This window comes from Trematomus bernacchii, unplaced genomic scaffold (assembly GCF_902827165.1).
Source record: "Trematomus bernacchii unplaced genomic scaffold, fTreBer1.1, whole genome shotgun sequence".
Lineage (NCBI taxonomy): Eukaryota > Metazoa > Chordata > Actinopteri > Perciformes > Nototheniidae > Trematomus > Trematomus bernacchii.
This window is the reverse complement of record NW_022987973.1, coordinates 10,834,147-10,846,318: the sequence shown is the minus strand read 5'-3', so window position 1 is coordinate 10,846,318 and position 12,172 is coordinate 10,834,147. Positions and strand designations below refer to the sequence as shown.

The 12,172-nt window shown below is 37.7% G+C and overlaps 1 protein-coding gene across 1 annotated transcript in view; it reads right to left on the bottom strand.

The window, feature by feature from the left end:
• Positions 1–1,286: 1,286 nt before the first annotated feature.
• Positions 1,287–12,172, bottom strand: part of kif18a (kinesin family member 18A) — a 29,710-nt gene continuing 18,824 nt past the window's right edge. The window contains exons 14-18 of the mRNA XM_034116990.1: positions 11,499–11,552; positions 6,793–7,174; positions 3,262–3,354; positions 2,963–3,060; positions 1,287–1,907 (exon numbers count right to left, since the gene is read on the bottom strand). Of these exons, the coding sequence (XP_033972881.1) occupies positions 1,777–1,907; positions 2,963–3,060; positions 3,262–3,354; positions 6,793–7,174; positions 11,499–11,552 (758 nt within the window). The 3' untranslated portion in view covers positions 1,287–1,776. The remainder of the gene's footprint in view (positions 1,908–2,962; positions 3,061–3,261; positions 3,355–6,792; positions 7,175–11,498; positions 11,553–12,172) is intronic.

The window sequence follows — 12,172 nt, the reverse complement described above, 5'->3', positions numbered from 1 at the left end:
TTAGCCAAGACCTGCCTCCCTGTGTGCGCACACACACTCTCTCACTCTCTCTCTCTCTCTCACACACACACACACAATGAAGAGATTCTTGTGAATGAGAGCATGAGAGGGTGTCAGTGCTTGCGCAGTACAGTGCTGATATATGCATTGAGCTCCTGAGCTAAAAATAAAGATCACACTGAATGCTGTGCTACTGAAAGTTGCAAGACTGAATTCAAAGTGACAAGTCTAGTTCTCTCCAGACAGAGCAATGAGGTCCCACCCTCATCATAGATGCAGGAGGTATTTTTGACATTCATTTTTAGTATAGAATTCTAATAAAAGCTTGTTCCCGACGATCCTTCACATTTGATCAGGCTAAAAATGCAACATAGGAAAGCCTAAAAATATCTTAAGGGGGATTGAGCCAACCCAACCCATTTCCTACAGCACTGTCAGATGAGGTAAAGACTTCATCCACATACACCACCATTACTTTTACTCTGTTGTTATGCTTAGCTAACAATTTCAACCACTGATTCAATTATTTTTTTTTTTACATACAATATGTATATATATATTTGTATGGAACCGGTAGCCTATCCATTACTTTTGGCAAACAAACTGATTAGCTATTTCTATTAGCTCATTTTATCTGTAACTCTCGGCCAACCATCATAAAGCTATATTTTTGCTCTGTTTTTCCCCACGTTACCTTTAGTTTACCAATATTTTAGCCGTTGTCTTTTAGCTATTTTTGCTTATCTGCTTGCCTATCAGATTTTAATTTTTAATAATCACTAGTATATAAATAAAGATATATATAAATAAAGGTAAAACTTGACTGAATTTTTGGACATCAGTGTCTGAGTTAGTGGTGACACCTCTTTCAAGACTGAGTATTGAGTCTGTGCTCTGTTGAGGTGAAACAACACTTATCATCCTGAAACCCCACGAGGCATTGCTAGAGACAAACAGCATCCCATCACTCACTGCACTCTGGGTTTACCTTTTTTGATAAAGGTTTATGAAAGGTTGCTTTTTTTCAATAGGAAGACAACGAGAAAGTTACGTTTGTGAGTTATGCTGTGGGTCACTCCTAGGTCAGTTCAATTTCTCTTGCTATCATATTTTCACCTTCCCTAAGCCCGGCCTACGTCACTTATTCATCGTTGGAACATCTTGTAACCAAAAGTTCATTTACCACTCTATCACCCTCTTCATTTATTCAGACCCTATTTCAATAGCAGACAAAGGCAGAGATTACATTTTAGAAAGGGACTTACTCATTCAAAAACATCCACAGATTCTTTTACAAGCATTTTTATTACGACATATCCATAAATCCATGTTATTAACTGTACATCAGAGAAAAAAGAGAAAACAAATTCAAACTTTTCAGTGTAGAGCAGTTTCAATTCTTTCTGCAGCCATTCCTTTATCTAAGGTCAAGTAATCTTCCTTTGATATTAGCTGCCCAGGGACATTTGCTACCTACAGTACCAGATCAATCCTTTTTTTTGAGAACAGTTCAAAGAAACTAATGCATCTAAACATAATCAAATTAGATTATCAAGAACTATACAATGTATGTGCAGTCAAGTAAAATGCCACTGCCGTGTGAGGCTAAATCCAACATATTAGCATATTAGTGCAATTTATATTACATTTTGTTAAAGAAACCTCTAGTTTTAGGTTTTGAAGAAAATACTTTTGAGGAGATGAAAATGTTGTAAAAAGATGGAGAATGGACATTTTCAAGAAGGCTAAATGGTGGGATTCAAACACAATGTTTCTTTAGAGTCGTTTGGTCGCCCGTTTGAACTGTTGAGACGTTTTATAGAAAATGGACTTAGACTTCCGAGGTTCCATCAGGTTTCCTTCAGAAACGCTCTTCACAACTCTTCGTGGCCTGTTCTCCTGTGAAACTGAGGACAACAAACAAGAATAGTATCAAGAGTGAACACACTAAAGGATGTGAAGAAACAACAATCATGACGCTGTTACTGCCATACAGAGGGCACCATTTTACAGGGTTCCTACACATTTACCACCTCAAAATGACAGTGTACAGAGTACAAACAGCTAGAGGTTTATTATGTAAATAAAAGGTTTTAAAATTAGCATGAATGTTACATTCTGAATGCCAGAAGATTGTAGCTAGGTACTCTAGCTGAAATAAATGGATCAATACTTGCTGATGGCCTTGGTCTCTCGTTGGGTTGGGTCAAAATGCTGTGACTCTGGGAGCAGAGTAAGCTGGAGCAACACTACAGTCTGTTGCACTTGCATTTGGCTTACAATAGCCACCATGGGCAGGTAAGAGATGTCAAACGACTAGACGCCAACAAATTGCATCTCTTTTTCCCATTTGGAATCTTTGGCCAAACAGGCATTATATTGGGGATTGCCAAGCCAGCCTGCAATAATGTTGACGATGATGCACTGTAAACCATCTTGCACAGAGCTGTTTTACAGGATGTTATGTACACACCCAGCTCTTGTATAAGTTAGTTGCAATTCATACGTCTTGACTTGGTGTGTATGACATTAAACAGCTTTCAAAAACACTGTCTGAATGATCCATTCATATTTAGTTTGAAAGAAATCCTTAATTTTGGAAAACCGAATTGTCAAGGGCAATAGTCTGGTAACAGTAATATTTTCCCATACATCCAGACCTGGAAATCTTTCAAAAGTCAAATTCCATATTTTTCTATAGTGTATAGAAACCCTTTATTTTGTCAGGCAATATCATTCTGGCTGCTAACAGCAACTCACAACAGTGACAAATAAACATATATAAAACATTTTGGTTTGTTCGAAATATAAATTTCATCTAAAAAACATCTTATTCTGTCAATTATAGGGTGTATGTTTGCACTCTTAGTCATGACAGTCAATATTGTGAATAATTATGACTAGTTTATGTTTAGTGTATGGATGTCTCCTTAAACTCTGTTTTTTCGGTGTTGACATTTACCCTCAAAACGATGCACTCGGAGGGGTCTGCTGACGAATGAAGATTCGTTCTTGATGCGCTTCGGTGCAGTCACATCCTGCGTTATGTCTTCTTGGGTGCTGCAGTGAATAAAACAAGCAGAGAAATACAAATAGAGTTATCAAACAAAATATCAATAACTAGATTTCCTTCCTTTAATACTCAGAACTGGCTTTCAATTTTGGTCTCAGTTCTGTACAGCTTTAGTCAGACTGCAAAATCATTATGTCAAAGCAAAGCGTTTTATCGACTGCAGGTAGAAGAAGCCAGAGGCACATTACCAGTTCATTTTTCGCTTTCCGTTGGCAGCCGACGTCATGTGCATGTAGGTCGGGTTGGCTCGTCGCATGTCTTGTAAAGTCAGGATCTGTTGACTGCAGAGCAGAGGTTCACGTTACCAAACAGTCTCTACTGACTTCTTATCAAAACATTCAATCAAAATAGCTTATTCATTTCATTTGTGTTGTATTGTGTAAGCCGCGTGTATACAAATCTGAAGCTTTGATATGTGATGCTTTGTTCCGATGCACCTGCATTGAGACATTTGGATATGCAAATATTGTGGTCTCTCAGATCAAATTGAAGCAGCTTTTTTTAATAACACCTCAAGGTAGAAAATGAGTCGATCAATGCTTAAGGATTGTGTGTTCCCGTTTTAGTTTCTGTAAACTATCCATAAGTTATATGACATTTTACCTCGTATAATCAGTTTAATGCTTAAAATCCTCTAGCATTTCCATACTTGTTTATACGAGGTTTAAATGATTATGGACAAATTTAGCCGCTCTAAACTCCATCTCTGGCATCGCTTTGGGGCTAAAGCTAATCCCAAGAGAGCAAATACTTCCGATGCAGGACAAAACCCCACTGCGCTATAAATGTGTAGACAGTCCGTGACACACTGAGCAACCGGATGTCTGGAAAAACCAACCTGGTGAAAACTATATCTCCTTTTACGTATGTACCTTAATGCCATTCTTAATCATTAGCCCTTAACATTCACATTTACTGCTGAGTCAGGTCTCTACGTGTGTTTTGAGGTTTTTAAACATTTATTTTTATTTTTTATTGTATTTCTTCGAAACACAACAGTTAAACTGTCTAAGTAATTTAAAACGTGTCTGCTACACTTTGCATAACCCCCGCACAGAGAACTGCCACACATTCACTTTGCAGTTCCATAAAATCGCTTTTATACAGTTGCCAGTCTAAAACTAATGCTGTTTCTTGAAGTCTTTTCTTTTTAACATCGTTTTCGTAGTTTATAATGTTGGCACCATCTACAATGGCATCTACTTTTGAAATATTTACAAAAGGTTTTTGCGATGCAATTGTTTTTCGTTGAGATTTGACCTGTCTGCTGCAGGACAACCCGTTACCGGGCAGTGTTTTCTTTCCATTTGAAGACTTTCTTTATCAACCTAAACTCCTAAAGGCAACTAGCAACACATTCAGCGATTGACTCAGACCATCAGGGAAAAAGCACATAATAGAGTATAATCAAATGATTCCCAATGTCTTTTTTTGCTGTAACCCCCACAGCGACCACCAAGCTTTAGGAAAAATATTGCATTGTGACGTCACCAATATGCAATTGTGCATGTGACGTCATCTGTCCTGCGCTTTTAGCTACTTTTGGAGCTAATGCTAGCTTCTTCCATAGGAAAAGATTTGGCAACATTGCTCTCAGAAAGTGGGTATAAGCCTTGTGCTTTAAGTTAAAGAAAAACAACTCCTTGTGACACAGCTTGATCGTGGGGCAGTACAATTGTTCCCCAAGCAGTTACATTTCCTTTGATTTAGCCAATGCATTTTGAAGTCACCTATTATGCATAATCCACTTGTTCATGTCTTTTATACATAAACATGTGCCCCCTCTGTGTAAAGAGATTCTCAACGTTTCAGGAAAAAAGATTCGCTCACTTTCTGTCCTGATCTGAAAATGATCTGATCAGATTTTGGCCACTTTATGATGTCATAACGATTTTTTGGCTTGTATAACCGTTAGCCAATCAGCAACCAAGGTAACCCCCTCCACCTGAATCTCCTCCTAGAGCACCATTGTGTTATAACTTATTTTTAACCAAATATCTCTCAGAGGGGCGTGGGGAGTGGCTCCTTATTTTCCTCTAAAGTAAAAGACAGAGAATCAGCACTTTTGAAACAGGGCTGAAACAGAGGGGATTATGGGATGCTACAATGATCTGTTTGGTATTTTGAGCCAAACACTTCAGAGACATGTTTTGTATCTGAGACCTATAATATATTGATGAAAAAGAGTATAATAGGGAACCTTTAAAGATAGTTGGAAACCAATACACTGATACATGGTCAATGTGTAAATGCAAAGGCTCATCTGCTTGGAACATCTTTCACTGACACAAACCCCGTCTTCTGCTCCAAATGTTTCCTATTCTGTTTGCCTCTTCTTAGCTGACTTAAGCCTCTAGGCCTATGGTTCCAGTCTGGAAACTTGCTGCTGGTGAGAATACTTCGTCTGTTTGCACTATAGTCTCCGTCTTGTTTTGAATAAGGTTTTAGGGATTTACCACTTCTGCTGGGTTTGGTAGCCATCCAGAATGAGCGTCTTTTACATAGAATCCTTACATTCTGGGAAACTTTCATTGGCGGCCGAAGGGACATGTTTATAGTTTGATCCTAAACATTTTATGGAACTGATTTAACAGATACATGTTTGCATCTGAACAAATTAAGATAAAATGCAATTTAATTTTAACTACACAGATGCTTGTTTAAAAAACCCCATTAATTATGCTTTCTGGGTGCTATATAAATAAACTTGCCTTGCCTTGCCTTGGGAAGATGATACAAGCACTGTACAAGTATAGTAAGTATATATATTTAACAAACATTACATTATTATTCTTAGTTTTTATGCCTTTTCCAGTCATTTTATCCGATTAGACTGTGCAAAATGTAAATGATTATTGCATGAATTCTTTAGTCATAGTGGTCATTGGTGCCAAATGTATGGAAATCACCCCCAGGCATTCTTGAGATATCGCATTCACACAAATTGGTCGGACGTAGAGGCAACCGGAAAATCCTGTGCCTCCAGATCGCCTGTTGTTAGCACAGAGGCATTGGAAGTGGGCATTTCCCTTATTTTGTTTGTACTCGATAGAGAGAGAGTTAATGAAAATCATTATTGGTGTTTGCTAATCTTATTAAAAGCATTAAAACAGCAAATAATGCTGTGTATGTGGAAGCACACAGCAGGTGAAAACATATTTGCTGGCTTGTCAAGACATTAACAATATTAGATCAAGTCAGTCTTTGATGCATGAGACACCATGAGACACCATGAGACACCTGGGTGATGATGAGTGCAACCCAGAGAAAAGTATAAGATGCAAGTACATGACAAACAGAGAAATACATGACACGAGTGGGACTTCAGATAGCAGTGCTGGGTTAGCAGTGTTTTGTGTGTTTTACCAAAGTGTCTGTTCCCATAAAGAGTAGTATTGTTTACCGAAGCCTTACTTACACAATGTCCTATACTATTGTAGCAGAACCTTTTGGAGGAACCACAGGAGTGCAGTAGCAGTATGCAGCTGTATCGATGCATTGTTTACGACTACTTCAACGCGTTAAAAGAGTGCACCATATGGACAATATACTGCATGCTTAGTGTCAAGAGAACTGTAATCAACATTACAAGCCATTCTCAAAACTGACTAGTAATGTTATCCAACTTTCAGGAGGGAGGAATGTGTGTCTGAAGGATCACATACCCTTTTAAACATTTTAAAATCAAAAGGAAAGCTTAGGCATGAACATTCTCTCACCTTTTGTTAGGAACCTGGTTCCCCTCGTTGGCTTTCGGAAGTCGGAGTGGTTGGCTGGGACCCGAGAGCTCCGTTGACGCCAACGCTTGACAGGGACTCCCACTTCCTAATATGATGGTTGCATTACTTGCAGTTTGATCATCATCGTCCATAACTTCAAATGTCATGTTAGGATCCATGGCACTTGATGAGCTCTGTGGCAAGTCTTTAAATGTTTTTTGAGAAGGTTCAGGTGTGCACTGGAGTGGGAACATGCCCTCCTCAAACACCTGGGCTGTGGCGACCGTCTGAGGGCTTTCTGGTTGCAGCGACGCAGACAGATTCCTCCTGATGGGCATCGTTGGACGTTGTTCTGCTTTCATATCTGGCTGTTTTCCTCCAACTAAATAAACAAACAATCAGCATTTAGTAAAAATAGACAAAGCAGCAATAACATAAAAGATGTTCGAACATTTTTGGTAAACCTATTTCACATTAATGATCTGTATTTGTTTTTTCTCTGTGCTTTTATCCCTGATTCGAAGTGGGGGGCAATGTGACATTGTCCATCAACCCTGATTGAGAATTGAGTTTTTGACGGCTAGAGTTCTTACGGATTTTTTTTACAAACTCAAAAGTTGACTGTTGCTTCTTAAGTTATGAATATTATATTTTTTTAGAGAAATAAAATGTCCATAGGCTTCAACAAGAAACCAAAGAAAACATTGTTTCGTAAAAATATATAACCGATATAAGCATATTTCAATGCATTGTTTACAACTAAGGGCTTTAAGAGTAAAAAAGGCTAATCAAACCACAGCAGAGTAACAGTTAACAAACCCATCCCCAATGACGCGGTCCCTGTATTCAATCAGTAATAAGTGCTGAAGTGCCAGCCTTGGGCTAAATAGTGCAATTTACAAAATGTCACAACAGAGAAATGAGATGGATCATTCCCTTAAGTTACATCCGGAAGTGTGCAGTAGTGTTGGTGAGGTTATACATGGCACAAGAAAATTAAACATTATAGTGCCTTACTTGCACATTTAAACTGAATGAAGCTGTGACCGGCATTATTATTTTTAAAAGTGCTGCATTGTATAAATAAACCAGAGCTCAAGGACTACTGGCTAACAGCCTTGGATCGTTTTCTTTTTCAAACGAGGAAAATATAATGCGCTGAACCCTCTGAACTAAAAAGGATAAAGTGAAGGTGCTGCAGAACTTTTATGGGCAACATTATTTTTTTTATATATCGTACGTAATTAGTCTGCTGTTGTTTATTGCTCTCATTAAATTAAAAACGTACTATTCCAGCAATTACCAGGGTAAAACACATGGCAAAAATGTGCATTTTAATATATACTAGCAAACTGCACCATTTAATGAACACAGGGAAATCCTCAAATACTTTTCTATACCACTGCTTTCTATGAGGCCGGTGACCCGTAAACAGCCAGGAACTTGTATTTTTGATATTTCCAAGGCATTTGACTGCAAAAAAGATGTATGAATTTTTACGATTTCAATTTATTTTTTGCCCAGATTTTTATTAAATTGTAAGCTTTACAGGAGTTAGAGCCAAAGACCCCTGGAAATATTAAATCATCCGTTGGTCAGAACCTTCCTGTACTGAATTTATCCATAACATGTAGCAAACAATAAATGACGCAATAGCTGGCTTCTAATTTTTTCCGAGCATGACTATTTTGCTAAGTGGTACTGTTTTTTATATTTAAAAAGGCTATAGGATGGCTTGTTCCTGCTCTTCAAAAAGAACAACAAAGTCTGTTATAAAGCTATTATTAAACAGTGTAGCGTGCACCGACTGTGGACACAGCCACGCAGACTGTAGCTACACAGCAGTCGAGCACTGACAGATAGCTAATGCTAGCAGATAGTGAATAGTGATGGACTCCATGGCCTTATTCCATCGGGAATAGTCAAACTTGCATTAATTAGTGGTAATTATAGCAAGTGGGCATATTCCCAACAGCATTGATGTTTGTTTCATTTTCAAGACAGTTGTAACATTGAGCATGCCTGCATTTAGATCAATGTTGAAATTAAAATATATTATGTTTAACAAATGATGATGAAGCCTCTGGTTCCTTCAAAAACTAAAACAGGATCACCAAATTATATATATCAATATTTATTCAAATAATGATTTATACAAGTAATTGAATGTCGTAATTTTGATGCCATATTGTCTTTTTTTGTTTTTTTATAAAATGACAACCACATCTTGGGGCAGATTGTGTTAAAATCATGGTGTCTGCATCCCATTACGAACAGCATTACACTCGTGGCATTTCCTGCAGGAGAGTGGAGAGGGTTAGGGAGGGGGTTTAAAAAAAGAAACATTCCAGAACATAAAGGAAGTGAGAGCACTAAATGCAAAGGTGAATGACTGATTTAGACATAACCTTAAATATAAAAATGCAATATTTAGCAAATGTGAGTCAGACCTCAGACAGCACGATGATAAATCGCTCTTTTCTGTGGCAGAGTTGTCCCTATAGCAATACATGGAAGCCGTTTTCCTTCAATCACATATTTTTGGCTTGTAGGGGATTAATACATGCATGAGTTGCTATTTCTGGTGGAGGCTGCACTGAATTAGGGTCGCCTGGTTGCTGCTGCCTGTTTTTTATAGTGCGCCTTTTCTGGTTGGTGGAGCAGGGGAGTTTACGTCTGTTGACGTTTTTTCCTGCCCTGCTGTGGATCTGCATTTTCATGAATGAAGCTCAGGAGGGATTGGGAGGGTTAGATGCGAGACAGACAGAGAAAAACATTTGAGGGTAGGAGGCAAATAAAGGAAGAATGGAGGAAAAAGCCAGACTAACAGACGTTTGAAGCAAAAGGACAGAAAAAATCTGAGGAGGAAAAAATAGATAAGAGAGAAGAGAGAGGTACAGGATCGAATGGGAATATAAAAAGAACAGCATAAAGGGGGCAGTGGGAGGTAACTGAATGAAACATCCTGAAGCTATTAATAAACGCACGTGCGCACACGTTTAGAAATCAACACTAAATTGTGTTTCTTCAAAGGGAGCACTTTTATGTGATATGCTATTATTAAGCAGCCCACAAAGAGTTAATGCGCTTTCAAAACCCCAACCCTTTTTAAAAAGGATGAAATGTGATTGGCTTTGCCAGCTGCAGGGTGGAGCCATTCCTCATAACATGCTGCAGTGACTACCATTAAGAGCTGAGGAAGCAGTGAGGGGCTGCCAAACAGCATCAGGATCAGATCAGAGCACTTCGTCTAGATGCTAAATAGAACCATAGTTATTAGAAAATCTGTGTTATGTCAACTGCATTTAATCGAAAAATGTTCAGTCATATACTGATCATTAAGATAGTGCTGCACAACATGTATAATTACAAAAGTATTATGCAAATAAACTGAATTATTGACTGAACAAATTACACTGAAAGAAGTATTTGGTTATTCACTATTAAGCAAATGTTAAGCCTCTAAAAGCCTTGCATGTATTTTGTGTGTTGCATCTCTGTTGCTGTATGTAGGCATGTTGATATTATGGACATTATATAAACAATCCTTTTTGTGTCTGGTACATTTAGGAATAATACTATAAAGCTGTGCCCTTTTTAAAAATGTATAACATTCCTAACTCAAAGAAAGATTGCAGATTACTATGATTTATATTTCATTATTCCCATGACGTATTATGTTGTCAATAACAGGAATTCATTAAGTACTATTCTATTAGAGGAATGTCTAACGTTTGTATATTTCAAATACCATATCCACCCAAAGTTTTATAGTGGGTGTAACACATGATAAATACAGTTAATGTTTGGCCATTCAAGTTTGTTTGCAAAAATATAAAATATCACCATAGTAATACAATTGTGAGTGGTGGTGTTGACATTTGTAGAGAGACAACTATAGATGTATTGCCAAAGAAAAGTTAAATTATGAGCAATAACAATAAATGACCAAATGGAAACAACTGCCTTGGCATGAAGAAGGAAGGGCCAGACAGAAAGAAGGACTTTCTATAATACGTAGCAGGGAAACTTCATATCAGTGGTGACAAACTCCCTCGTGCTTTCATGTTTCATTGCAATTCAAGAAACTCTGGTCATCTGGCAGGACTATTTTCTTCAAAAGTTAAATTTCCCACAATATGTTTCAATGAAATGTAGACCACCTGCAGTAAATATCATTACAGCCAATTTGAACTGCAATATTTCACAGAGCTTTTTGTGTTACATTTCCCTACAGGTTCCACGTGTACAGTTTTCCCTCTATAAAACTGCTTTTGAGTATTCACATCATTTCATTATTCATGTTTTGGCCAGGGCTGAATGTCTGCAGCACACCTATAAATCAAATTATATTACGTCTATGACTTTTATTGTTCATTTTACTACTCTGAAGAAGGCCTGCTCAAAACACGTTCACCAAATAAGAAGCAACGCGGCAAAGTGGACATTTTGGCTCACGCAAAAACAATTGTACGTTTATATGGCACATTGAAAACACAATTTTATGATGTGTGTGTTCTGCTTCGATACAACGTAGCATCATCTCTTAAATGTGTGTTTGGGCAAGTTTGATGGATTGAGTGAAAGGTGACAAGGAGAGAAGTGAATGATTGAGGGGGAGGGGGGGGATTAACAAGCAGGCAGGGCTTTAGGATTAATGACTACAGTATGTTAGCATGACAGGGAAGAGAGGAGAGTAGATCTACCTTTGGGTGAAGCAGCATTGCACAGCGTGGTTCTTTTCCTGCGCCTCTCTGCACCTGAGAATTTAAAAAAATAATGAAGAGATTCAAGCAGAAGCTAAATGTACACACCTTTATCAAAATAACAACAACACGGAGAGCCTGACAAACCTCTGAGACCCTTAAGTGGATGTTTTTGTTAGAAATCTTACATAAAGGTGCTGGTTAAGTTTTACCAAATGGGTTGTTTTAAATTTTAATTTACTGAAATTGAAATAAAACGTTTGCTGGTATAAAAATGAGATGAATACAAAGGTTTAACACTTTCTAACATTGAGGACGGTCTATGTTTCAAGGATCTCTCATTGTGCAACATCATTTTACTCATTTTAAATGAATCTTTTCTTTAAGAAGAGTCAATCTGGCTGTTGTGTTGATGTTCAAGAAAATATTAATCTGACACAAAAACCCACACATGGTGCAGGGCAATGTGGCCGAGATGTCAGAAGGGACATAATGAATTGCCCAAAAATCAAATAATCCTGAAAGGTTTTAAATCTTAAACAAACATTTTATTATCTTTTAAACTTTAATCTATGATTCACAGGAGGCCGATACCACCATCTGTATTCAGTTGTGAAATTATTTATATTACAGGCAATGAATTTAAATGGACCCAAACAAAAAACAATTTGATA